We start from the raw sequence: 27,452 nt of genomic DNA on the forward strand, positions 1-27,452 counted from the left end.
AATAGAATGTTTCTCTTCAGGACTTGACACCTCAGCTTCTGTATTGAAGCAGAGAGTGACACATCAGTTAAAATGAATATCCAATGAAATTATAACAAATAATACAGCTAAGTTTTTCTTAGCTAGGTGGACAAAGGAACTAAACATGGAGAAACGAAGAAATAAAGACGAGACGAAAGGGCTAGACTACAGAACGGTGAAGGTGAAATTGCAATCACATTCAATAGTTTTCTCAATCTCTTCTAGATTCAATTTTGTCAGCTCTGTTGATTGAGAACTATTCTATTCAAAGTTAGACTAGAGATAATCTATTTTTCTCTAAAGTTTTGTTATCATTGTTTTGAAGATTTCTATAATCGATTTTTAAATCTACTCTATGTGAGTTTGTTGCAGGTGAAGATGATAACTCCAGCAGTGAAGACCGGTTTGTTCGTTGGGTTGAACAAAGAAAATATCGTCACCAGATTTCTCGCAAAGGGGTATTATTCTAACTCTCCTTCTGATTACAACGGACATGATTTTGTATGCAATGGTTCTTTCTTCAGGATGCGCAATTTCAGTAAACTTCTCGCTTCAGGAAATTGGATTTATGTGCCTTCTCTTGAAAAAACAATATTTTGTTGGGAGAAGTAGACTTGAGAATGGACCTGTGAGGTTTTACTAGCGGACAAGGTTATTACCGAAACTAAATACATTATTGGTCGTCTACAAGGGTTATGGTGTGGGTGAAGAAGGGTAACAACGACGGAGCTGCTGGTGAAAATAGTGTCTGAATTATCATTTAAAGGTTGGAACTCTAGATCATTTGCTTTGAGGATGACTATAATGAAGGTTTGTCTTCTTGTTCCATGTAAAAGATAAAAATTACATGTATTGCGTTAGTCTGAATTATAATGAATTATATACACGTTGTCTGTGACTATAATGAATGACTATAAAATTGAATAGAATTTTCAATTTTTATATATTTTTTTAAAAAATTCCTTATTTGTGGCATATTTAAAATTAAGTTCAAAATAAATTTGTATATTTAGAAAGTAACATCATAAATTTATCATAAATCCATAGTTTTTTTTCTTATACATAGTTATCGAAAAACAGTTGTAGATAATTTCACTCTCCAGGAAAATTGATTGTTAGTCTATACTAGGTTGAAGAAATCTGCGCTACGCGGTGGATTGGTTTTTTAATTTTATGTTCTGTTATATATTTTTGTTTTGTTTTATTCAATTTCATAATTTAGTATAAATTGTTTGGAGTCAAGTTTCATAAATTTTGATAATTCCAATGCTAATTTTGTGTTGTTACTGTCCTCTTGTTTGGGGTTATTTGGTTTATGTAGTTGATGGATTGATTGACAAAAAAACACAAATAATATTTTTGTTTATGATTTTATATAAAAAAATGTAGCAAAAAATAATATAAAAAATAAATAAAAACTAAAAACCAAAATATTATCAACAAACACGGATAAAATCTTTATTAAAAATGTAATTAAAACTTCTTTGAATATACTTTTATTTTTTAAATATACATTAATTTTTTTGTTTGTATGAAAACTGAACATTTTGGATTCTCTGTATTTTACATCCAAAATCTTCAGTATTGTTTTAGACTTTTAGTAAGAGAAGAATAGCATTTTGAAATATATAAAAAAAAAACAAAACTTATTTTTAAGGTAATAAAATGAAAATATATTAAATCAAAAACTCAAGCTAAAAACAAACATAACTAAATTAGTATTGAAATTATGAAAAACTTATGAAACTTAATTCCAAACAACATATATTAAATTATGAAATAAAAAACAAAACAATAAAATAAAATAAAAAAACCAACCCGTAGTGTAGCGCGGGTTCTAACCTAGTAATGATTAACAACACAACGCATAATGAATGGGGTAGATGGAATCATGGAAATAAAAAGAAAGAAATAAAAACCGTGTGTGTGAAAATTGGAATGGTGTTGTTTAATTTAAGGACAACAAGTACCAAAAAAAGGAGTAAAAACAATGTCCGACACGTTAATTGCATCATCATGCTTCATATGTGGGTGGACCTATCGAGAGAACTTAGGTTCTGCACGATTGCATCGTAATTTGTTTTAATTAATTAAAAAAAGTAACGAAGTAATATAAAAAAAAAAAAACACCCAAGTCAGTTAGTTGTTAATATGAAGAAAAACATTACCGACATGACTTGAATGAAATAGAGAGCATCACGAAACGAACTCTATCCCCCATTCGTGTTTTACACGGCTTCCCTGTCAGTCTCCGGTTCGACTTAACATGTGTTTTTTACCTTTTTTTTTTTTTTTTTTTTTTTTTTTTTTTTTTCTCTTCCACGACTTGAACTCATGAGATGCAACATGTGTTTGACCTCTATTTCAAGTTGTTAATCAGTAAAAAAATTTTTTTTTTTAAATATGTAAAATTTGGGTTTCAACTATTTTTTTATTTTTTAAAATTCGTGACATTAATATGCATGTTTGAAACCATTTTGTAATACAATGACAATGTTAGTAAAAGTTAACATACTGTATATACATATTAACAGTTTTCCCTTGTTAACATTCTAATATTAATATGTGGAGACAGAACACGAGACGATCAAGTTTTGGTAAGGAGAAGTCCAAGCTGAAGAACATGTTTAACTTGTTAACTTGTTAGCTTCCTCTTTGTGGACCACAAAGAGGAAGCTTTCATCCGGACAATAAAGCAACCAAGGTTATCTTATATTTTAGTGAAGTGATTAAAGTTTTAGAAAGATTGCTTAAGAACTATAACAAAGAACTAGATTAAGACCCGTGCTAGAGTACGGGTTGAAATTCAATTTATTTCTATTGTAACTTTTATATAAAATATAATTTATGTGATGTTCTTAAAATCTTTTTTGGATAAAACATTATGCAATAAAATCATATGCTAAATATGATGGCTTGAAAAAGGTACCTGTTTTGTAAGTTTTATATTGTTAATGATTCTAGATAAGCACCCGTGCTATAACACATGTTAAATTTCATTTTATACAAAATTTTGTATATTTTATATTTTAAAATAAAATTTTAATATGTTGTATTAGTTTATGTATGTGAAGTTATTTCAACAATGTATATTCTACTTCATGACTTGGATGTCATTATAAGACATACTTTTGTAAATTTAGTTTTTAAAAAGCAAGTTATTATATTATGAGTAATTTAATATATTGTTATACTTTTTGTTTTACTATACTTGGTTTCTTGAAATTTTTTCATATTACAGTGACATATTATTGACATTGCTATAACAAATCAATTTAGAGTGTTTATAGTTTCTAACTTTTATATCAAGTTTCAATATTTTAATTTTTTCTAAAATAAATTATTTAAAGTTTATTATATTATATTAAATTACAAATTTCAACAAAAAAATATGAAATTGAATTTAAATATTCAAATTTTGACCGGTTACTCAGTAAATTTTTTAATTCAATAGATATTATTTTTAAAGAATAATATTACTAAAGCTTGAATATTTTATAGATTGAACACTTTATATTTGTTTTTGAAAATTCAACTTATGGTATATCCAGAAATAAAACTATTTTTTAATTATAATAAATAATATGATAATTTATTTGTTTCACAAAATAGACTCGTATATAAAAATGAGAGGTGAAGTATAATGATAATTAACAAATTAATATGTTAAGTTAGTTATCAAAAGATTTTATTTGATGAATAATTGAATAAAGAAAATTAATATGGTAAGTTAGATGATATCAAATGATTCTTTAGAATATTCTCTTTTAAGATTTTTGAAAACAACGTACTCTACTAATAAAATCTTCCAAAAATAAATTAAGATTTCACCCACTATCTTACTTGTAATCAGTTAATCTATCAATTAATCTATAACCTATTTGTAACCAATTTATTAAAATTATATAGTCTACAAAACAATTTTGTGTACTTCCGTTTTATTATAAAGGGGATAACTCTCTTTATTAATCTCAAAGGAAACTTACTCAAAACCTTTAAGCTCTCTCAATCTCTCAATTACAATTTCTCAAAGCTCATAAGTTGTGCTACACCTTAGCACCTTCTTATATATAAACTATATTTCCAAAAACACTTTTGGAAAACTTACTTTAGATAACTCCTAAAGAAAGTAAAACTAACATATTTGATATGTATATTTAGATCCTCCTAAATATACTTAGCTTGATCTTCAAGCTACTTCAAGCTTATACCATCATTTTCCCCCTTAAGCTTGAAGTCTTCTTTCAACTCTTCTTGTACTCCAATAAGATCTCTCATTTCCTTGAACTTGATCCTTCCAAGTGCTTTGGTCAAGATGTCAGCCTTTTGCTCATTGTCCGGAACATGTTCAACTTCAATTTGCTCTTTCTCCACACACTCCCTTATGAAATGAAATCTTCGATGGATGTGTTTGCTACGACCGTGAAACACTGGATTTTGGTAAGAGCAATAGCGGACTTGTTGTCAACTCGTATCTTCACTTTGACACTTGCAGTTCCAATGATCTCAGCAAGCAACTCTTGTAACCAGATAGCTTGTTTAGCGGCCTCGGTGGCTGCCATGAATTTGGCTTCGCATGAGGACAATGCCACCACCTGTTGCTTGTGTGAATTCCAAGTGATTGGACACTCATTAAGATAGAAGACATGTCCGGCTGTGCTCTTCCCATCGTCTTTGTCCACACTATGACTACTGTCACAATATCCTACTAAACCCAGCTGGCTTCCTTGCTTGAAAGAGAGACCATGAGAGAGTGTACCTCGGAGATACCTCAAGACTTGTTTCAGCGCTGCACCATGTGATTCTCTTGGTTCATGCATGTATCGACTTAACACTCCCACACTAAATGAAAGGTCAGGCCGAGTATGAATCAGATATCTAAGGCATCCAATGTTTCTTCTATAGCTTTGTTCGTCGATTCGTTTCTCATTCTCCGCCTTTGAAAGCTCCAAACCAGAAATCATTGGTGTAAGAACCGGATTGCACTCACTCATTCCAGCTTCTTCAAGGATTCGTTTTGCATACCTTTCTTGTTTTAAAACGATCCTGCCTTCTTCTTGAATCACTTCAATTCCTAAGTAATAAGTGAGCTTTCCCAAGTCGCTCATCTCAAACTTGTCTGCCATATTCCTTTTGAACTCAACTATCAAGTTTAAGCTTGTTCCTGTGACTAGTAGATCGTCTACATACACCGCAACAATTAAAAGACTCTTCTCATCTTGTTTCATGTATAGCGAAGCCTCCTTGGAGCATCTTATGAAGCCTAGTTCCTTGAGAATTGAGTTCAACTTTGTGTTCCAAGCCCGTGGAGCTTGTCTTAGACCATAGAGAGCCTTATGCAACTTATACACCTTTTCTTCTTGACCCTTTGTTACAAAACCTTCTGGTTGTGTAACAAACACCTCTTCTTTTAGTTCCCCATGAAGGAATGCAGTCTTCACGTCAAGGTGATGCACTTCCCACCCGTGTGAAGCAGCTAAAGCAACGATGAGTCTTATTGTTTCGATGCGAGCTACTGGAGCAAACACTTCTTCGAAGTCTACACCATGTTTCTGTACATACCCCTTTGCTACGAGTCTCGCCTTATTCTTGTTTATGGTGTCGTCAGAGTTCCGCTTGACTTTAAAGATCCACTTCAAGCCAATTGGCTTCACACCAATGGGACGATCCACTAAGCTCCAAGTTTTGTTCTTAACAATCGATGAGATTTCTTCATCACAAGCGTCTCTCCATTCTTTGAGTTCGCTTGCCTCCTTGAAATCCCAAGGTTCCTCATTAGTTGCCAACAACAGGTTTTCAGCTTTGATTTCTGCTAGAAGTATATAGTCGTTAAGATAACTCGGTGTTGTTCTCGTTCTCGTGGATCGTCTTATAACCGGCTCGATTTGATTCGTTCCTGGTTTGTGGTTAACCTCTTCTATCACATCCGATTCAGCTTGGTTTTCTGGTTCATCATCGAAGCTTTCTTCTTCTTCCCCATCACATGCTCTGTTTTCCTCGCTTGCTCTGTTTTCCTCTGTTACTTCATCTTCTCCGCTGTTTCTAACACCATGATTTCCAAACTCTCCAAAATTAATGGTAAACGTTCCTGGTTCTTCATCGAGCTCCAAATTTGACAAATTCCACTTCCTACTTTTATTCTCATCAAAGAATACATCCCTGCTTACCACGACTTTGCGAGACGAAGGATCTAAAAGTCGGTAGGCTTTTGAGCCGGGTTCTGTTCCGAGGTTCACAAGTGGTTTCGATCTATCATCAAGCTTCCTCAAGTGTTGTGTTTCAACTTTTGCATAACTCACACATCCGAACACTCTGAGGTGTTCTACATTAGGCCGCTTGTTCTTGGAAGACTCGTAAGGTGTCTGATTGCTTAGAGTTCTTGTTCCTACTCTGTTAATGAGATATGTAGCATGTCTCACAGCTTCTCCCCATAGATAATTTGGCATGTTCATGTGTTTTAGAAGGCTTCTTGTCATCTCCAATAATGTTCGGTTCCTTCTTTCAACGACACCATTCTGTTGCGGTGTGTATGGAGCAGTTAGGTGTCTAGCAATTCCTTCTCTCTCGCAAAATGTTTGGAACTCGTGAGAAACAAACTCTCCACCTCTATCGGTTCTCAATGTTTTGATCTTAGTTCCAATCTCTTGTTCAACCACTGCCTTGAATCCCTTGAACTTCTCAAATGCTTCACCTTTCTCCTTCAGAAGTATTGTCCACATGTATCGAGAGTGATCATCAATCAACACAAATATATATCTCTTGTTCGCGGCTGTGGGAGGGGAGATAGGTCCACAAAGGTTCCCATGAATGAGCTCTAAAGCTTGTGAGGAACGATACGAAGTTGCTTTAGGGAACACTTGTCTTGTTTGTTTTCCTAACAAACATGACGTACACACTTCCTTTCTTATCGGAGCACTTGCTATTCCTATGACCATTTGCCGTGACGCCATTGTTTTCAATGTTTCAAAGTTGACATGTCCTAAGCGAGCATGCCACAGTGCTGATTCACTTAGTCTTTCAAGCTGCAGGCATCGAGAATTTTCGATTTCCATGTCAATCTTATATAGCATGTTGCGAGACCGTCTTGCTTTTACCAAGAGGTTACCTTCTCGATCGTGTAGAGTTAGCTGATCTTCTCTCATTCTGACGTCACAGCCTGATTCCGTTGCTTGTCCCATGCTTAGAATGTTGCTTCTTAGGTTTGGTATGTAGTAAACATCAGCTAGTATCTTCTTCTCTCCTCCTTTGGTCATAAACAAGATTGAGCCCTTTCCTTTTATATCAATGCATGAGTCATCACCAAATCTTACTCTTCCTGTGATAGACTCGTCAATTTTGTTAAACCAGGCTCGATTTCCTGTCATGTGGTTACTAGCACCATTGTCTAAATACCAAGCTTTATCCGAGCAACTATCAAACTTCATTGGTTGCACATTCTTTCATTAAGAAAGACAATCTCTTGCATCATAAGTGATTCTGCTTCTTGAGTATCTTCTTCACATTCTCTTGAGTTTCCTGAGCCTTAATCAACTTGAGCAAACGATCTGGGCAATCCGAAGCATAGTGACCTTGTTTATCACAACGATAGCAGGTTATTCTCGACTTGTCTCTTTGTTGATAGCCGAATCTTCCTCTGCCTCTTCCACGGCCTCGACCTTGTCCTCTGCCTCGTCTTCCTTCTTGTGAATTCGTATTGGCATACATGAGTTTGCTTTGGTTGTCTTGCGAATCCTCTTCATCATAGACTCTTTCTTCATATGTCTTCAATCTTCCTACTATATCCTCAAAGGTTGTGGTCTTGAGATCAAGAACTTGCTCAAGGGATGCAATTATGTGGATATATTTTCTTCTGGGCAAGCTCTTGAGAAATTTCTTCAGAACTTTTGATTCTTCGAGTGTCTCACCCAGTGATGCAGATTTAGACGAAATTTCCGATAGTTTGCCAACAAACTCATCAATCGTATCACTTTCCTTCATCTTAAGCCTATCAAATTCGGCCATAAGAGTTTGTAGCCTTGCTTCACGTACTCGCTCAGCCCCGAGATCTCTTGACTTTATTGCATCCCAAACTGCTTTTGCAGTTACTTGATTACCGACTTGCAGGACTAAGGATTCAGGAAAGGATTGGAACAAGAGGGCTCGAGCTAAGTCGTTCTTCTCTTCATCATTAGAACCAGGATCGATGGTCTCCCAGACCTTGTGCACACGAAGCGTAGCATTCATCTTCATGGTCCACACGGTATAGTTTGTACTGTGCAACATAGGACATTGGATCGATGATGGTCCTCCTACTTTCGGCTTGTTTGCAGGAACAATTTCACCCATGGCTTCTTCTTTCTCACGTATGGATCGAATAACTGCTCTGATACCAAATAAAGTTTTAGAAAGATTGCTTAAGAACTATAACAAAGAATAACTCTCTTTATTAATCTCAAAGGAAACTTACTCAAAACCTTTAAGCTCTCTCAATCTCTCAATTACAATCTCTCAAAGCTCATAAGTTGTGCTACACCTTAGCACCTTCTTATATATAAACTATATTTCCAAAAACACTTTTGGAAAACTTACTTTAGATAACTCCTAAAGAAAGTAAAACTAACATATTTGATATGTATATTTAGATCCTCCTAAATATACTTAGCTTGATCTTCAAGCTACGTCAAGCTTATACCAACAGTGATTTGTTTGGAGATGGAGATTGACTCCTAGCATTTGGAACGGAGGATGCAATAAACGCAACTTATAGAAAGAAGTTTTGGTTTGGTGAGAGAGAGAGAGAGAGAGAACAAATAAAGTAGTGAGCAAGTTAGTAAGAGAAAACCATTTATGGTGTAAGGATTGGGTAGTTCTCTTAAAAGAGACATACATAGGAAGAGTGTGTGAGAGCTAGTCATTATCTTTCTTTCATTATATCTCTTATACTTGCTTTGTTTCTAGTGGATTTTGAGCTATGTGGTTTCAGCGAGATGTAGCTAATGTCACACGCTTAACATTGCTGGAAGTCGTAAAAGCCTCTAACGTCAATCTCTCTTATTAATTACTATCTCATTTCTCTCAAAATCAGTTATACATATCGACTTTGTTACAAGCTTTTTTTTTAGTGTTTTTTGCTCTCAAGTCTCAAACATCTCTATCTACTAACTTTCTAAATATGCAACGATTCAAATATGTTGGGCTCAGCCGTTTTCATAAAAGCCCACCCAAACACATAAAAATCGAAAGGACATATATACGCCACCGCCACCGCCACCAACATCACCACCAACCATTTTCTAGAAGCTTCCACTTTTACATACATACTCTCCTCTCCTCCTTCCTTCTTCTTCGGGCTTATCTTCATTTCCTCCTCCACCTAACTCTCCTTCATTTCCTCCTTAGGGTTTCAATCTCATGGCTTCCTCCGCCGCACAATTCCACATCCTCGGCGGAATCGGATTCCCTACTGCGTCTTCCTCCAACAAAATCCTCGATGGTACTAAAACCAATTCCACTCCACGAAGCGTCTTCTTCGGAAACAGAACCAATCCTTTCTCTACTCCAAACTCCGCCTTCCTCCGTATGGGACGAAGAAACGCCGGCGGAGCTTCCAGATACTCGGTTGGTCCAGTCCGCGTGGTTAACGAGAAAGTAGTCGGAATCGATTTAGGTACGACGAACTCAGCCGTAGCTGCCATGGAAGGAGGTAAACCGACGATTATCACTAACTCTGAAGGTCAGAGAACAACGCCTTCCGTTGTGGCTTACACTAAGAACCAAGATAGACTTGTTGGTCAGATTGCTAAGCGTCAAGCTGTTGTTAATCCGGAGAACACTTATTCATCTGTGAAGAGGTTCTTAGGTACGAAAATGAATGAGGTTGGTGAAGAGGCTAAGCAGGTTTCGTATAGAGTTGTTAAAGATGATAATGGCAATGTTAAGATTGATTGTCCTGCTACTGGTCAACAGTTCGCTCCTGAGGAGATCTCTGCTCAGGTTTGAATCTCTTGTGAACTTTAGGGGTAATGAATTTGGGTGATGGGTGGTTTTACTGAGTTTGTGTGGTTGTAAATAATGTAGGTTTTGAGGAAGCTTGTGGATGATGCTTCGAGGTTTTTGAATGATAAAGTAACTAAAGCTGTTATCACTGTGCCTGCTTACTTTAATGATTCACAAAGGACGGCTACTAAAGATGCTGGGCGTATTGCTGGATTGGAAGTTCTTCGTATTATCAATGAGCCTACTGCTGCTTCTTTGGCTTATGGCTTTGAGAAGAAAAGCAATGAAACTATTCTAGTCTTTGATCTTGGTGGTGGTACTTTTGATGTCTCAGGTACTTTTTGCTGAAAAGTACTACTTGGGTTTTGCTACTTGGCTTTTATTGTCTTCGTAGGTATTTGGAGTATTCTGATTATTTATGGGTTTTTGTTTCTTGTAATGTAGTCCTTGAGGTTGGTGATGGTGTTTTTGAAGTGCTTTCTACTTCTGGTGATACACATTTGGGAGGTGATGACTTTGACAAGGTGAGTCAAAACATAGACTTGTCTTGATACTTAAGGCAGGGAACCTTGATCTGTTCACTCACCTGGTAAATATGACTTTTTTTGCAATGCAGAGAGTTGTTGATTGGCTTGCTTCAACTTTCAAGAAAGATGAAGGCATAGACCTTACCAAAGACAAGCAAGCACTTCAGAGGTTAACTGAGGCAGCTGAAAAAGCTAAAATTGAGCTTTCCTCACTGACTCAGACTAACATGAGGTTCAATTTTCCCTCTCAGATCTCATTTACCTGGTCCTTTTTGGTATCTGAGATATTAATTTATTGAAATTCTGTGTCCAGTTTGCCTTTTATCACTGCTACGGCTGATGGTCCTAAGCACATTGAAACCACTCTCACCCGAGCCAAGTTTGAAGAATTGTGCTCCGACTTACTGGACAGGTGATTTTTTTTTTTTTTGTTTTCTGTGGCTAAGATCAGTTACCCGCCATGCAAACAAGATTGCTATGTGATTTACCATAAAGGCTTAAGTTCCTATTCTCTGCATTCAAACTTGTAGGGTAAGGAAACCGGTGGAGAATTCCCTGAGGGATGCGAAGCTCAGCTTCAACGATATTAATGAGGTGATTCTTGTTGGTGGATCCACGCGTATTCCTGCTGTTCAAGAACTCGTAAGGAAACTGACAGGGAAAGAACCCAATGTGTCAGTCAATCCTGATGAAGTAGTAGCTCAAGGTGCTGCAGTTCAGGTGTGTTCATGTTGACATCTAATCTTCAGGTTTTGTAGTCATAATAATTACATTGTACTATTGTACTTCAATGAGCTATATCACTAAAAGGCTATTTGGCTTCTGATTTCAGGCTGGTGTTCTATCTGGAGATGTGAGGGACATTGTTCTTCTTGATGTGGCGCCACTGTCGCTTGGTTTGGAAACTCTTGGTGGTGTCATGACCAAGATCATTCCAAGAAACACCACACTTCCAACTTCTAAATCAGAAGTCTTCTCAACTGCTGCAGATGGACAGACAAGTGTTGAGATTAATGTGTTACAGGGTGAGAGAGAGTTCGTAAGAGATAACAAGTCTATTGGTAGCTTCCGTCTTGATGGTATCCCGCCTGCACCACGTGGAGTTCCACAAATCGAGGTCAAATTTGATATTGATGCCAATGGAATTCTATCTGTCAGCGCCTCCGACAAAGGCACAGGAAAGAAGCAGGACATCACCATTACTGGTGCTAGTACCTTGCCAAAGGATGAGGTGTGTATAAAATTATATAAAAGTTGCTTCACTTTTTTTGGAATTGTAGTGTAAATTCCTATTCATGTTTTCATATTGGTTGTGGGATGTTGTTGCAGGTAGACACAATGGTGCAAGAAGCAGAGAGGTTTGCCAAGGAAGACAAAGAAAAGAGAGATGCGATCGACACAAAGAACCAGGCTGATTCCATCGTGTACCAAACAGAGAAGCAGCTGAAGGAACTTGGAGAGAAAATTCCAGGTCCAGTGAAAGAAAAGGTCGAGGCTAAGCTCCAAGAGCTGAAGGAGAAAATAGCAAGTGAATCAACCCAAGAAATCAAAGACACCATGGCAGCTCTTAACCAAGAAGTGATGCAGATTGGCCAGTCTCTGTACAACCAACCCCAATCAGGAGGTGCTGGTTCTCCTCCTGGAGGTGAAGCGTCCTCGGCATCTGACTCATCATCATCTTCAACCAAAGGTGGAGACAATAATGCTGATGTGATCGACGCTGACTTCACTGACAGCAACTAAATACACAATTCGGATTCATACGAGTATTATTCTTGGGGTTTGTCCATGATTTTGTAGGAAGGATAATTTGATATGTTGGCAGCAAATGAATGGTAAGAGTCAAATTTTGCCTTTTAAAACACACAAGTGAAGCAATATTCTGGAGCACAAATTGTCCTTAGAAGCAGTGTTTTTTCAAAACTCTCATAGCCTTTCACAGAGTAGTTTAGACGTTCCTCTGCAGTTATCAAGCAGGCGCAGGTCATTAGGACGAAGCAGGAGATGAGATCAAAAGGAGGCAGCATCGAAGCCTGATGGCGCAGAGTAAACCCGAAGAAGAGGAAGTCACTTTATTTTATAAAAAGTAGAAACTTTCATGTGATAATCTGATTCTAAGTATAGTTTTATCGATTTTTTTGGTTCTAAGTATAGTTTTAAATCAGATTCTCACAAGAGTAGTCGACAGCAATCCTGGTAATTTGTTTTATCGAGCATTTCGAGAGAATGGATTATTTTCGTCACAACTTTGAGATCATATTACAAGAAATCAAAGTATTTGATCAATGCAACAACTAAAGTAGACAGCAAGAAACTATATTTGTAACAAATTGCTAAAGATCTGAGACAACAGAGGAGACAGACAGACAAGTTACTAATAATAGAGGAGAGAACCACAGTCACATTCGTAGTAACACTTCCAAGAAGTTACAACTATACAGAAAACCTCAAGAATCGCCTGAATAGCTAGTGAACAAGTGAAGAGCTACTATGTCTGAAGGACAAAACAGAGGACTCCACGACACCTGAAAGTACAAAGACTGATCCATCGGTTTTCAAGTTGTTACGTTTGACGACTACGTGGGATATTTCTGTTTCCTTATTGGCCTCAGATGTGAACATTATAAACATGAACCGCTGCCCCAGTTCTCGTACATGAAGCGGTTCCATGTGAAGTCTAATGACTGATTTAGTAAATGTTGCCAAACTTTCTTGAGAGCAGTCCAAATAATCATTTGCAGCACACAAGTTTCAACAGTGAGATTGAATCACCTATTATACTTTTAATGAAATCGAAACTTGGATGTCATGATCTTATTGTTTTTGCTCTGTATATTATGTTGAGCATTTTGGAGGATTGGATCATTTCCATCGCAAAGGTATTTTAACAGTGTGCAGTGATAACTAAAGTAGACAAAACAAGAAACCATATTTATGACAAAATGTTCAATTCAAAAGAGAGAAAAGATCTGAAACAACAACAGTGATAGACAAGTTACTATACTAATAAAAGAAGAGAGGAACAAAAACCATAATAAAAACCACCTTAATGTAGCTAGCTAATTAACATTTCCTAGAAGTTATTACAAGACCATAACCTCAAGTTCAATGGCTGTGCAGAAGGAATAAACTAGATGAATCAAGTTAAATCGTTTCAAGAGACAAATCAGACACCAAATTAATAAGGGAAGAAGCTTAGTATGTCTCAAGAGCAAAGCAGAGCACTCCACGGCACCTGAAAGTCCAAAGGCTGATCTTGTCATCGGCTTTTAAGTTGTTACCCTTGACGACATCGTTCCAGCCCCAGTTCAAAGCGTAATTCAAGGTTCCATGTCCAGTTTCCTTGTCCATCCGCCATAGCTTGAAACGCAAACCCCACTTTTCACATCTTTGGTTCACAAGAATCGTTCCAACACCGATAGTCTCATCTATGGCTCGAGACTCCCCTGGCGTCAAGAATTCGTCTCTGATTAGCTGCTGGAATGGCATTAAGAGACGGCTCTGGGCTGATTTCACATCAGTCGGTGTTAGACACCTCTCAAAGATCAGCAAAGGGTTTGCGGCATCAGCTCTCATTCTTCTCATCACCTGAAAAATCCACTCAGGTGCCTCTGTATTTGGGAAAGAAACAACCTTTGCTTTCTTGAATTTACCACTCTTCTTCTGTTGCACGGCACGCCTCTTGCGACTTGTTGTTGTCTTCTCCTTTAGGCATGGTTCTTTACTAGGGTCGTGCGCCTCTGTCTTCTCAGACTTAGCCGTGACGTTGTAACCTAGGAGTAACGAAGGGTAATTATAACAAGGAAGGTTCAGGAACGATGAAGACGACCCATCCAAGTTTCGTCGTACCAATCTCTTCATGTTCTTCTCAAAGAGTCTCGTCGCCTCATCGCTCTCTCGGAGGTAGTCGTAATCTTCACAGACAATCTTAGATTTCCCCTTCTTTGCACGAAGTAGCTCCGCATCTAAAAAACTAGGGTTTTGTGTGTTTTTCGTCTCGTGATCATGGAGGGATGAAGAAGAAGGAGAGATAATAGAAGTCCCATCATTAGGGTTTTGTTGTGTGTATCTTGTATTCAGCAAAGACGATCTTTTCTTCCTCGGGAAAAGATAGAAGAAACTCTTCTCGCTATCGTCTTCTTCTCCACGACGACGAAGAAGACGAAGACGTTGTTCTTCTTCCTGAACCATAACGGCAGTAGCCGCAAGTAAAAACAAATTCGACCACATATCCTTACCTGAATCCGTGACCGTGAGATGATTCATACTCATGGTGATCAAATTTGAAAGAATCTCAAAAAAGTTGTGAGAGTGAAAGACTTGTGTGATCGGGAAGAAAGGAAATTGTTATTGAGAGGAGAGAAACTAGCGAAACTGCAGAGAACAAGTGCCGTCTCTTACCTTATATACTTACTTATCATGAGGGTTAGGGTATTTTGTCTTTGTTTTTTCCATTCTTGTGTTTGAGTTTAGTGGGTTAATTATTGTGATTAGTAACTAATTATAGCCGTTGTGGTCAAGTTAACATTAAGGGGTAATGCTTTAATTACGATTTAGTCCCTATTTGGTATTTATTTTTTTCCCGAGTATGAGAAGAGTAAGTGTAGTGTATTTAATTTAGGAAATTTCTCTGCAGCTTCGTTTTTTGTTCTATTTTTTTTTTTTTTTTGTGTGTATTTAATTCTATTATTAAAAGTCTTTTGGAATTTAAGTTCGACTTCATACAATAACATACAACTTCTCAGTATTTTACTCCTGAACTAGCCTGATCGCGCTTGGAGCGCCTTGCAATTGAAAAGCAGGTTTGTCTAACGTTATCTCACTTTTTACGTCATGTGAAATTTTTAACTGAATGAGCTATCTTTTGAATCTGTGAAGGCATTTGATTTGTTGATGCTATTGCTGAGTTGGATACTGATTATACGATTCAAGGAAAAAGAAGAAGAAGAAGAAGAAGAAAGGAAGTGAGAAGAGTGAAACAGGGGCAAATGCTCAGGTGGTACAAGTGGATGAGTCAACAAAAAAAGGAGTGAAGACTCTGATTAGACCAGAGGGTTTGCTGTTACGGAGTCTACTCTTCATCTATATATTGAGATTTATGCTGGCTGATGATTGATGGTATCGTGAAGAAGACGCTATGAGTATGACTACTCTAAACATTTAACAATGGTGGGGCCTGTGCGTCGTGAGCTCTGGTCCGATGAACGTGACGATGAGGTGTTTGTTGAGGTTTCCAAGTTTCATTAGGTCGATTGCAACATTGGAGTTGATTTTGCTTCGTTTCAATCCGATCGTAAGCTGGACTTTCATGCCTACCAGGTGTTCGACAAAATTGCTTCTGGGAGACAGAAGGAAGCAACAACGTAAGCAGAGAAATCGCCTTTAAGGCATGGCCACTTAAGTTCGAAACAATGTCACAACTCCAGGATTCTTGTTCTGTTTCTCACGTTGGAAGGATCCAATTGGACAAAGGAACAGCTTTTTTAAGTATGAGACGGAGTGGCTGCGATTATAGGACAATCAATCACTATCTGAAACTCTGCAACTCATCATTGAGTTCTTTCCCTGTCAGTTTCCTTACAAGTTCTTGAACAGAGGAATACTAACAAGAATCACCTCATGAATATCCAAGAGTGCTTCAGGTGCTGCACTTCAGGTGTGTTCTGTTCTTGTTGACATCTAATCTTTACGTTTTGTAATAAGAAATTTGCATTGTACTTTGATGAGCTATATCACTAAAATGCTATTTGGCCTCTGATTTCAGGCTGGTGTTCTATCTGGAGATGTGAGTGACAACGTTCTCCTTGGTTTGGAAACTCTTGGTGGTGTCATGACCAAGATCATTCCAAGAAACACCACACTTCCAACTTCTAAATCAGAAGTCTTCTCAACTGCTGCAGATGGACAGACAAGTGTTGAGATTAATGTGTTACAGGGTGAGAGAGAGTTCGTAAGAGATAACAAGTCTATTGGTAGCTTCCGTCTTGATGGTATCCCGCCTGCACCACGTGGAGTTCCACAAATCGAGGTCAAATTTGATATTGATGCCAATGGAATTCTATCTGTCAGCGCCTCCGACAAAGGCACAGGAAAGAAGCAGGACATCACCAATTCACCATTACTGGTGCTACTACCTTGTCAAAGGATGAGGTGTGTATAATTATAAAAGTTGCTTTCACTTTTTTTGGATTTGTACTGTTTTTTCTTATTCATGTTTTAATGATTCATATTGGTTCTGGGGTGAATGTTGCAGGTAGACAAAATGGTGCAAGAAGCAGAGAGGTTTGCATAGGATAATTTGATTTGTGGGCAGCAAATGAATGGTAAGAGTCAAATTTTTCCTTTTAAAACACATAAGTGAAGCAATATTCTGGAGCACAAATTGTCCACAGAAGCAGTGTTGTTACAAAACATGTACAAAATAAATCAAACCTCTCTCAGTCTTTCACAGAGTAGTTTAGACGTTCCTCTGCAATATACAGTATCATGCAGGCGCAGGTTTAGATACCTACATTGTTAAATTGTACAACAAACACAAGACCAAATAATATATATACACAGACGGTTATGGTGTTATGCAGCTCTGCACACATCAGAGGCGGAGTCCGTGGTTCTTAGGACTTTGAGGAACGCTATTTGCTCTGCCCCAGTACCTGCGCTCTTCATTGCATCCACACCTACCATTACCACCACCTGAGTTATGCGCGTTTGTGTATAACTGGTTAAAACCATGACCCGGTGAGTCCCCCCAGCCTGTGCCTCTAGGGAAGTCTAAAGGTGCTGGTGGTCGCTGCCTGTTAAGAGGCTGCAGGTATGCATTATGGTGGTGGTTTTGTGTCTGCATCTGCTGTGAGATGTTGGGACTGCTATGAACTCTATGCATTGGGTAAAGCCTGCTCAACTGGTAGCTGTTGTTCTGAAAACTCGTATCAGGCGGATCTTGACCGTATCCATCAGGTGATGACTCTGATCTGGGAGAGGAGGAACTAGAGACGGTGAAGGAAGGTCGCGTTTTGATGGGAGAACGAAGAGAAGAAGCACTCTTGGGTGTGCGAAGAATACCGTTGACAGCTTCAATGTAACGTTGCTCAATGGTCTGTGACTCGATGGTGCCTAACTGATTCTCAAGAACAACCGGGTTTGCAGGAAACAAGAAGGTTCTGAGTTTAGGGGTTTCGTGACGGTTATATTCCTCTATCATGTGTTTGACATCTTCATCAGACTTAACAGAGACTAATGCATCAAGATCTTCAGGAATGATCTGGTACTTGAGGACTACATCGTTCTCTGTGATTGCCGTAAGTCTCTTCATGAGTTCTGTGTGGCATTGGAAAAACCAAAAAGATTGGATCTTTATTTTGAGAGATTAAGGGAGAAGAAGAAGAATGAGTTTGTTTGTTGTTAAGAAGATTTTACCGGAGAAGGAGATGTCAGGAGATACAGCAATGACGCGAGTCTCGCCGCCGACGTATTTGAGAATGCCGTCGCATGGTCTAGGGAGGATTTTGCCGCCAAAACTGCACATGAACTTCACCTTACTCTTCGCCGATCTCTCCTCCGCCATCAATATCTCTCTTCTTTTCTTGCTCTTGTTGTATGGAGGGGACAGAGGATATATATAGTTTGATGAAACTACGAATTAAACAAACCCTCCCTAAATTGCAGATTTGTTTTTCTTTTAGGTTTTGTAAAACTAAATCAAAAGTATAAATGATGATGGGAAGAAAAAGATAATCGAATGCAAATTGAAACCCCAATAATAATAATAATTAAGAAATTGATGCTCTTATAATCTCTTCCTTCTTCGTATTATTTAGATTAATGATTTTGGAGATGTTTGAGATAATATATGATAGATTTTGATGAAGAAGGAAGAAGAAAGAAGAGAAGTAAAAGAGGTTTGATCAAATTGAATATTCGGGAATTATTCCTGAGTTCTTTGCCAAATCCAAAAAAAAAAAAGAAAAATGAAGAGGAAAAGTATGTTTTGAAAAGAATGCAAGAAAACAGGAGCAGAAGAATCCACGCCGCAGGATATTTTGAGATTGTTAGATTTTTTAGCTATTTCTGGAATTTTTTTTACTAAGGAAGCCATTTGGTATAACATCTTCAATGTCTTTTTCAGTTCATAAGTAGAGCTTATCATATCATTTTAATTTGACAGGTATTTTGTTTATTTACCAATTTTTTTTTGAAACAATGGAACATATTGAAATCACCAAAACACATAAAATCTGAAAGGTTTTTTTTTGCGTTGTAACTCTTGGGGCTTCGTTTTTGCACAAGGTGAACATACAAACATATGGACCAATATGCACTATATAGTAAACAAAAAAAACCTTCATTAGCTTCTTATAGCAAAAGATAAAAACCTAGCTATGTTGTTGTTTCCCACTTTTTTTGCCTTTCTTCTGTTTCTGCTTCAACTGCGTCAAACCTGCTGCTGTGATCTTCACATTCCCGACAAGAGCTGCCATCAGCTCTGGATCCGTACACGCCTTCATCAGCTCTTTCTCCCTTACTGATGCATCCGACATGTGTGTAAACAGATTCATTGCAGTTTTTGCAGCTGCGCAAAACACAACAAAAACAACATCAATAGAATCCAAAAGCTTCACACTTACAATGACAACTTGAGCATATTAGTTATTGTTATTTGGAAGAGAATGGGAGTGTTATTACCTTTTCCTTTCTTCATGCTGCCTGGAATCGCTTTGACTCTGTATTTATATGACTGAAGAGCATTGTAGGGGCCGCAAACCGGGACAGCATATAAGAGAATGTCGGTTGGCAACGGGTTACCAGTTAGGTAATCGACATCAATCAGTTTTTCTTTCTCTTCATCCCCAACCTCATGGATATCCTCTTCTTCCATAACCACTTTGTCCATGTCTGAAGTTTCTTTCCCATGACAGTCTCTTGCAAGATGTCCGACCTTCTTACACCTATAACATATTTTCACAGCATCATCCGTCTCTGCACAAAAACCAGACAACCATCAAGATCATATATGGTGCCACTCTAATCAATGCGTAGGAGAAGAAATAGTGTCAGACAAGTGAAAAGATCGAAAAGTTTACCTTCAGAAGGTTTCTTCTCTTCGGTTACAGCGATCTTTGCATTCTGTGATTCAGCATCATTCTTCTGTGGCTTTCCAGAAGACTGCATAGGAAAGGCAAATCAATATACCCATATAACAGTCATAAAGTACTGCTAAAATAAGAACTGAAGGTCTGTGACCATATAAATAGAAAATCTTATTTGGAAAGTACTTACTGCCAACAATGCCATTCGAATTTTTCTTTCTTCTTCGTCTTGATCAGCATACTTCTCCTTCATTTTCTTAAGTTTACCCCTTTGCCCACGGGTAACTTTTTCCGCAGCTGGCTTGTTATCGGGTATGCTCTTGTTGGCTTTGCTTGAAGAAATAACATCTTGTTCTTTTCGTTGCTGCTTTTCTTGCCCAGTGTTACTATCAGTAGCAGCATTACCGCTTTGGCCCATCTTAAGCTTTCTTCTCTCAGCTCTTGACATGTAAGGTTTATCTCTAACTCCTGCTTTTTTCTCTTCCTGTTTCATTTCCTCTTCCATTTCGTCCTTTAATGTCTCTATTGTACGGTTCTTGCTGGCCACAGTTGCAGCACCAAGACCAAGGGTTCTGTCAAGTAGATCTTCGAGCTGCGAGGTAGCTGATGCAACATTTTCTTCAGCAGTACCAGATAAATTCTTGTCAAAAGTAGAAGTATCTTGGCTCAATGCTGTACTTGATTCCGGTAAATTAATTTCTACTGGGGCAGAAACCGCTTCATTCACTGCTTCGTTCTCTGACTCAGCATCTGAATGCTCATCAGGAGCATGCGTTTCCATTACTACATCATTCATTTCTTCTTCTTCACCTCTTACCCTTCTCTCATTCAAATGAGCTCCCAAGGAGCTCTCGTCCAAACGAAACAACAATCCAAAACCCATGATGAGTGGGTGTGGTGGAAGGAAGTTTTTCTTACCTCGTATCATGAAACTTCCAACTGTGAGGTATTCTCCTGTAGGAGCTGTTTTAGTGACCTGATGAGGATAAACCCACCATGCACTAGTAACAATCTTGGAATCCCAGGCCTGACTATGACAAACCTGCATCGAATTATATCCATATGCTTGCCATCAAGACATTGCACCATATTCACACAATTCAAACAACTAAAATGGTAGAGGAATTTGCTTACTGTAAAACATCCAGCTTGGTTTAAAGTGAGAGGTGGTACATTCTGATCAGGTTTATGATTCTTTATCACAGTACTAGATGCTCCATGAAGCTCTGCGTGTACATACCTAAGAAAGCATGGTGAAAAGAAACTTATGATAATGTTTGAATATTTGATACCAACACAAAGACTAACCAAATAACTCGGTACATGAAAACTTACAGATCTCCTTTTGACATGTAGCGTTTAACTATCATCTCATTTTGCTGAGCATCACGACCACTGATGATCAAGTAGTTCTCACTGCTAATGAACCAATTGAATTTCTCAAACCAGTGGACTTTTCTCATATGTGAAATAGTTGCAACCACTTTTTCCTTTAAGAAGAGTGCATATGATTAGTTGACTGCGAGAAAGAAAACAATAAACAAGATTAACAGCGACGAACTTGGAAGCTTACTTGAGATAGCTGGTGGCGTGTCTTTTTTTCAGCTGCTCGAAAAGCCTTTTCATGAGCAGAAACAGTCTTCTCCTGTTTGCTTTCTTGTTTCTTCTTCATTTCATACCAGCGCCTAGCATTACCATGCGCAGATAGTGATAAGTCAACCTCCACCTACAAAAACCACATATCATGCCCTATATGTCAGAACAAGAAAGAAGATGAGCTTTGTGTATTCAATCAATGTGGGGAGAGATTAACACCTTTTCCACTGGGAGCGTCTTCTCATCATCATCCATTTCATCGAGATTGTTGCACAGCAACAAGGTCATGCAATTCTTCTCTAGATAAAGTTTGTCAATAAGTCCAGCAACAGGGTTTCCTAATTTTTTTTCTTCCTTAACCATGCGTGCTAGATCATCCCATCCCATACCCTTTGCAAGGGCTACACGAACAGCTAATATGGCAGCATCTACGTCTTCTAAGTTGTACTCGATTAATTCAGCCATATTAACACAATGGTTGACTTCTTTCTTCAGAATTTGAACACGGTTTTCCTACACCATGAGTTACAGAAACATTGCAATTAAGATAAGTTTTTAAGATGGAGAAAAGGTACACAGAAATATATGGAAATGGAAATTCCAACCCAGTACATCAATAAATATCAATATCACAAACCTGATCCTGGCGAATCTTATTGAGTTTCTGACTGGCAGAATCTTCTTTTGCCTTTTGTTGTTGTTCAGACCTTTGGCTCTCAATTTTGCTGTAGAACTCATCTAAAGCCGCATCGAAAGTTTCAAACTTTTCAAAGACTCTTGATTTGAATTGATTTAATAATATTGAACAGAACTCGTCATACATCTGCAGACAACCAGGTAAAAGAAAAATACAATATATAAATCCATTGTACTTGTCAAATAAAATAAAAATGAAGAGGCATAGAGTAAAATAGTGACCTTTTTAACACCTCCTGATTCAGAAGGCGTGTCATTTGCCAAAATTTGTTTTTGCATAAGAATATAACCTTCAGGAACTTTTTGACCATTTATAATATCTTCAAGCCAATCTTCAAAAACGATCACCGCTTGAACCAACAACTGAATCTCATTATCATCTAACTTTTTGTCTTCTGAAAGTTTGGTAGTTGGAACAAGACCAGCATCCAGAATAATGTGCTCTGAGAGCTGTGGCCCATAGCCTAAAGCGTCACCAAGGATATTCTTCAAGGTATATTGTTTGGCACCCGTAGAATCATTTGACTTCCCACCCTTTTTGCCACCAGTCTGCTCCTTTGGTTCAATCTGTTTTGCTTCATGATCCTTAAGCGAGAAAGCAGTAAGTGATTCTTGAAGCTTTGAAACAGTGGTTCTCTCAAAAACTCTACATATCTCTATCGGGTAACGGTGACGAGACATGATAGCAAAACCCTTATTGTCATCTCTGCAGGGATGAAAGTAAAATAATTAACTAAAAAGGCCACATCAATCAAGGTAAACAGAAATGTATCACAAAGCAGCAGGTTGAGAAGTTCAACTAACCTATGTGACCGGAGGAGTGTCATGATCATATATTCAGAATCAGTAAGAATTATGTTTCCTTGAGCATACAACTCCAATATAACATAGTGTGCATTAGCACCTAGTCCAAACTGGAAGACAATGATCTGGTGCCAATAACAAAAGTTAAAACCAAAACAACGCAAAAGAAGCAAACCAAAAACAAAACACAAGAAAACTCCAAAGTCCATCATACCCTATCGTAACCAAGCTGTCGTACATCTTCAAGCCTCCTAGTCCGGATATGTTTTCTCAACTTCAAAGTAAACCCAGACGGAGTATTACTCTTATCCCTACACAATTTGTGAGAAAAAAATATCAATACTACTTCCTAAATCCAAAACCTGAAAACATAGATGAATAGAGATGAAGCTTTTTACCGAACATAAGCTGTGGTATGCAAACGAACACCACTTTCCATAAGAAGCAAAACTTTCTCACTCTCTCCAGATTCTGTGATACCGCTACTATTCAAGAGCTTGAACATATACGTCTGCACATCAAATCGGAGCAAAATCAAAACATAAGCCCTAACTGAAATGGAATCAACGAATTTTTGGGGGGATTTGAAGATGTTCAGCGTATTCCAGAAGTTTGTTACCTTGGGAGATATATCATAGACGTTGGAGCATCTCATACCGATCAATCGCTTCAAGCACTTGACCTCTGCGGCGACGTCCGCCGTGTTCATTCGCACCTTCACCATTTCTTAATCTCTCTATTTTTTCTCTCTCTCTCGAAGGTTTGGAAATTTCGTGATTTCACTGGAACGAATCGAAGAAAGGTCAGTGCTACTGCTGAGCGTAGAAGAAAGAAGAAGAAGAGAAATTTGGGAGCTATTCATGTGTGTTGGGTCGACGAGAAGATGGGCCTAAAAGCCCAAAGCCCAATAACAAAGTCCAACATTAGATGTCTAATTATACGGTTTAGTTACGTATTATAAACGCGCACACAACAATAAACAATAATAGGCACGAAAATTGATTTACTGAAATAATTTTTGATGAGCAAAATACCTATTCGCAAATAAATGTGATTTTAGAATTTTGTAAACTTATCTAATCTGATCATTATTGCTTGTTTGAATTGTTGAATTTAGCAAAGAAATTTAGAATTTTAGATTTAGACAGATAATTTTCGCAATAAAAGCTGGTTGATTTTACCTTTGTATTTCGAGTTTAAGAACCATGCTTAATTTGAATTCTAATTAATTAATTAGTGTAATTTTTCTGATTTCCTGAAAATTACCCTAAGCCTAGCTTTTATTTTTTATTGAATTTACAAACCTCTTGTATCTTAATTTGCATTTCAATCTTTAATTTATTTTCTTTTGTTTAGCTTAATTGAGTTGTCTAGAGTTTTATGTGGATTTGATCTCCACAAACTACAATTGTAAAGATGTTAGTACCTCTAGGATATTACAATTTGAGTATTTATTATTATGTCATATTTTGAACACTATTTAAGTTAATTTTTAGCACAATTTAAGTAAAATTTTAGTACAATTTGAGCATATTTTAAGCGAATTTTATATAGAAGCATAAAAACATATGCACTAACTGATAATCCAATTATAATGTTTGAATCCTTTCACTCAAATAATATGTGGTGCATCATTGACCACTAAACTACTTACATAACTAATAAACATGCATAAACTAAACATTTTATACTTTTAACTGGTGCACTTGCACCCCCTCTAATGAACGTGGGTCCGCCAATAGAAGCTGCTTCATATGTGGTAAAAGAGGAAAGAGAAAAGAAGTTATATTGAACCAATAATATATCATTAAACTATGTGTGAGACCAGTCTAATCTACCAAAGAATTGATGGTACATATCGGCTTTGATTAGTTGCACAATCTACTCTGCTCTCTTCTTCTACGTATATTTTCAATATAGTCAATAATATGTACATCCGAAGTTAACATGCTTATTTGATTTATATGTGCGAGTGATTTGATTAATTAAAAAAGTATAAAACTTAACTTAACATCGTTGAATTTAAACTTAAGAGTTACAAAACTTACTGTCTGAATCATTTGTGATCGCAGATACCCAACTGATGTGGACGAAAAGCAAGATCAGGATCATTCTTGAACACATCTTCAGACCGATCTTCAAAGAATCTCTTCTCTTCCTCTGCTTCTCTAATGATGTGTCAAAGTGATGAAATGTTTTAATTTTGGTTTATGTGTAACTACACGTCAATAATTTAGTTAACTACGATCAAAGCAAGTCCTAATTAAGGGTCTTCTGTTAGAGCAAGTCATTGGTGATATTTATGATGAATGTCTTTTTAATAAAAACAAAAAAAAAATTAAAAAAAAGTAAGGAGGGAGACCTTGTGTCTCCAGTAGATAAAGAGAGACACTCCAATACACTCTCTTACTTATCTGTCTTCATCTGATTTTTCAATTTAAAAACAAAAATAATTAATTAAATTAGATAATAATATTGTATTAAAATCCTATACATAAAACAATTGACAATTTTTCTATTCATTTTTATTCAAACACACTATAAATAATAATTATAACTTTTCTAATTAAATTATTTTAGAAATGTAATTTCCATCTCTTTAAATCCTATAAAAAATAATTCTCACATCATTATCCACCATATTTCAAATACTAAATATTTGCTTTGTTTTGTTTATGTTCTTGCATGGGTTCAAATCTTATGGTAAGAGTGTGATTATGTATTTTGTTAGATTTATCTTATATTTTGTTCAAAATTATTTATTTGTTTTAATGTATTTCTCCATTCCTTCTTTGTCTTCTTATTAATTTTAATTTTCAATTGCATATGTATAATAAAATATTTTAGAAATATAACTGTCATCCCTTGAAATCCTATAAATAACCATTCTCACATCATCATCCACCATATCTTAAATTCTAAATATTTTCTTTGTTTTGTTTATGTTGGGTTCAAAACTCATGGTAAGAGTGTGATTATATATTTTGTTAGATTTATCTTACATTTTGTTAAATTTTATTTCTTTGTTTTTATGTATTTTTTATTCTTTCTTTGTTTTCTTACTATTTATAATTTTTAATTACATATGTATAATAAAATTTTGGTGACTGTAAAAAACAATTATCGATGCAGATTCAACAGTACTAATTTCGATCAAAGTCCAATGTGGGGATAAAGCTAAAGAAGTTATTTTCATTCATGTATATTTATTTTATTTCTAAAAGTATGCAATGTTTTGACAAAATAAACTATTATAATAGAATTATTAAATCAAATTTTTTAACTCTCTCTTACCTCTAAAGAGTTTGTAATACATTTTTTGTATACTCATCATTATATTTAGTTCTTATGATCCAAAATATACTTATATAAAGATCATTATAATGTCTATTTAATTCAAAATTTTGTAATTTAATGATTTTCTATATAAAGAAAACAATTTGATATTTCATTTCCAAAATTTTACTACAAAGAGTAAATCATTAGAATTTAACCTAGAAATATAATTTAAATTAAGGTGAATATAAAAGAGATTAAAAATTAAATTAATCTTTGAGATTTTATATTTCATTTCATATGATTTTATAGGTTTCACTCTCTCTTTATTGGTCCATTTAGCATTTAATTTCTAAAAAAATATAATAACACAACTTAAAATTATGCTGTTTGTGAGAATTTCCCTTAACATTATTACAGTAAAAAAAATTACACAACTTATAATTCTTTCATATCCAACCCACTACTTTTATTGCAAATACACCAAAAAACGACTATATATATAATAACACTGTTACATCTGTATATTAAACTAGATTAGGACCCACGGTACACCGCGGGCAAAATTATTTATAACTAAAATATTTAAATTATAAGTTGTATTTTTTGGTTAAATATGTTATAATTATATAATAATTGTTAAATAAACCATATAATACCACAATATAATTTATTTTTTTACATAATATTTATTTAATCAATTTAATTAGATATGTCTATTCTTTGATACTGACAGTGTTAACAAAATAATGAAATAATGTTTTACCCGTGTAACATCAAATTAATGATATTTTTTAATTTATATAAATATCGATAAAACCTGTCCCGCTATATAACCTCGTCCCGAGATATTTTAACTCACACTATATCATCTTAACTTTTAATATTTATTGTATATCTGCGGTATAATATTTATCATATTTAACTTTTTAAAAGTTTTAAATATTTTTCATATTTAACCTTTTAGAATATTTAAAATAAAGAACCGGAATAAACCAAATAAAAGTTTTTAAAGTTTGAATGCCTGATAAATCAAGGTTTCTACTCATATATATTCAGAATCATTTTGGTCTCTTTTATAGTATGACTCTACCATTGCTCAATTTTTTTAGACGATGTGAGATATTGTACCCGTATTTTTAATTCATCGATTGAGTAATATATGTTTGTTTTTAAAAGTTTGTATTACATCGTATGCAGGAAAAAATCACAATTTTTATTAATTAAATGTATTATAGAATAATTCAAAATAATTTAAATATAAATTCAAATAAAATTGAAAGGGAATGATATATTTATGTTTGAATGAATTAGAAAGATTTCCTTATTTTTTTAAAATTTTACCTATAATTAATTTTGAATTTTTGTAACTAATATTAAAGGTAATGTATTAAATGTAAAAATTTTCCAAAAAGTATTTTTGAGCAAAAACTACTGAAGAAATACTAGTATAGATAAAGAAAATGGAATC

The 27,452-nt window shown here is 35.9% G+C and overlaps 4 protein-coding genes, 1 long non-coding RNA gene and 1 pseudogene across 8 annotated transcripts; 2 read left to right on the plus strand and 4 right to left on the minus strand.

Annotated features, from left to right (window-relative positions):
* Positions 1 to 7,485: 7,485 nt before the first annotated feature.
* On the minus strand, positions 7,486 to 8,346 carry LOC147948798 (uncharacterized). Its single transcript, XM_087468619.1, has one exon. It carries the CDS (start codon positions 8,344 to 8,346, stop codon positions 7,486 to 7,488), a length of 861 nt encoding a protein of 286 aa, XP_087324745.1.
* A 558-nt stretch (positions 8,347 to 8,904) lies between these two features.
* LOC104724483 (heat shock 70 kDa protein 7, chloroplastic) lies at positions 8,905 to 12,769 on the plus strand. Of its 3 annotated transcripts, none has more exons than XR_002034971.2 (9): positions 8,905 to 9,993; positions 10,078 to 10,330; positions 10,441 to 10,520; positions 10,613 to 10,755; positions 10,837 to 10,935; positions 11,054 to 11,243; positions 11,356 to 11,754; positions 11,853 to 12,358; positions 12,476 to 12,769. XR_002034971.2 is itself a non-coding variant. In XM_010442975.3 (8 exons), the coding sequence occupies exons 1-8, from the start codon at positions 9,412 to 9,414 to the stop codon at positions 12,264 to 12,266; spliced, it is 2,160 nt and encodes a 719-aa protein (XP_010441277.2). In that variant the 5' UTR covers positions 8,905 to 9,411; the 3' UTR covers positions 12,267 to 12,385. The 3 variants fall into 3 exon arrangements, 1 of the variants encoding a protein (XP_010441277.2); XR_757696.3 differs by having other exon boundaries at positions 12,490 to 12,769; XM_010442975.3 differs by lacking the exon at positions 12,476 to 12,769 and having other exon boundaries at positions 11,853 to 12,385.
* A 922-nt stretch (positions 12,770 to 13,691) lies between these two features.
* On the minus strand, positions 13,692 to 14,870 carry LOC104751921 (putative B3 domain-containing protein At5g35780 pseudogene; annotated as a pseudogene).
* A 294-nt stretch (positions 14,871 to 15,164) lies between these two features.
* Positions 15,165 to 18,312, plus strand: LOC104724476 (uncharacterized). 2 transcript variants are annotated; one of them, XR_015580272.1, is made up of 5 exons: positions 15,165 to 15,325; positions 15,402 to 16,179; positions 16,288 to 16,673; positions 16,777 to 16,846; positions 17,105 to 18,312. It is a non-coding gene; the product is annotated as an uncharacterized LOC104724476 (long non-coding RNA). The 2 variants fall into 2 exon arrangements; XR_015580269.1 differs by lacking the exon at positions 17,105 to 18,312 and having other exon boundaries at positions 15,209 to 15,325; positions 16,777 to 16,973.
* On the minus strand, positions 16,841 to 18,467 carry LOC104724468 (uncharacterized). Its single transcript, XM_010442959.3, has 2 exons — positions 17,940 to 18,467; positions 16,841 to 17,840 (listed from the first exon to the last, which is right to left on the minus strand). Exons 1-2 carry the CDS (start codon positions 18,085 to 18,087, stop codon positions 17,116 to 17,118), a joined length of 873 nt encoding a protein of 290 aa, XP_010441261.1. The 5' UTR covers positions 18,088 to 18,467; the 3' UTR covers positions 16,841 to 17,115.
* Positions 18,468 to 18,753: 286 nt separating this feature from the next.
* Positions 18,754 to 23,567, minus strand: LOC104724494 (uncharacterized). The gene is made up of 14 exons (XM_087484900.1): positions 23,325 to 23,567; positions 23,104 to 23,216; positions 22,920 to 23,016; positions 22,706 to 22,830; positions 22,124 to 22,607; positions 21,843 to 22,028; positions 21,425 to 21,718; positions 21,183 to 21,335; positions 20,945 to 21,099; positions 20,744 to 20,849; positions 19,800 to 20,651; positions 19,604 to 19,685; positions 19,206 to 19,499; positions 18,754 to 19,092 (listed from the first exon to the last, which is right to left on the minus strand). Exons 1-14 carry the CDS (start codon positions 23,427 to 23,429, stop codon positions 18,896 to 18,898), a joined length of 3,243 nt encoding a protein of 1,080 aa, XP_087341026.1. The 5' UTR covers positions 23,430 to 23,567; the 3' UTR covers positions 18,754 to 18,895.
* Positions 23,568 to 27,452: the final 3,885 nt, after the last annotated feature.

Source organism: Camelina sativa, chromosome 2 (assembly GCF_030686135.1).
Source record: "Camelina sativa cultivar CO46 ecotype springtype chromosome 2, ASM3068613v1".
In the NCBI taxonomy this organism is placed as follows: Eukaryota; Viridiplantae; Streptophyta; class Magnoliopsida; order Brassicales; family Brassicaceae; genus Camelina; species Camelina sativa.

Excerpts from the sequence above, each read along its gene's own strand:
- LOC147948798 (XM_087468619.1), bottom strand. The coding sequence starts at position 8,346 with ATGGGTGAAATTGTTCCTGCAAACAAGCCGAAAGTAGGAGGACCATCA.
- LOC104724483 (XM_010442975.3), top strand. The coding sequence starts at position 9,412 with ATGGCTTCCTCCGCCGCACAATTCCACATCCTCGGCGGAATCGGATTC. Across the intron at positions 10,331-10,440 it reads TGGTACTTTTGATGTCTCAG|TCCTTGAGGTTGGTGATGGT; the intron begins GTACTTTTTGCT and ends CTTGTAATGTAG. Across the intron at positions 10,521-10,612 it reads GAGGTGATGACTTTGACAAG|AGAGTTGTTGATTGGCTTGC; the intron begins GTGAGTCAAAAC and ends TTTGCAATGCAG.
- LOC104724468 (XM_010442959.3), bottom strand. The coding sequence starts at position 18,087 with ATGGCGGAGGAGAGATCGGCGAAGAGTAAGGTGAAGTTCATGTGCAGT. Across the intron at positions 17,841-17,939 it reads TCCTGACATCTCCTTCTCCG|AACTCATGAAGAGACTTACG; the intron begins GTAAAATCTTCT and ends AATGCCACACAG.
- LOC104724494 (XM_087484900.1), bottom strand. The coding sequence starts at position 23,429 with ATGGTGAAGGTGCGAATGAACACGGCGGACGTCGCCGCAGAGGTCAAG. Across the intron at positions 23,217-23,324 it reads TCTATGATATATCTCCCAAG|ACGTATATGTTCAAGCTCTT; the intron begins GTAACAAACTTC and ends TTTGATGTGCAG. Across the intron at positions 22,608-22,705 it reads ACACTCCTCCGGTCACATAG|AGATGACAATAAGGGTTTTG; the intron begins GTTAGTTGAACT and ends TCATCCCTGCAG.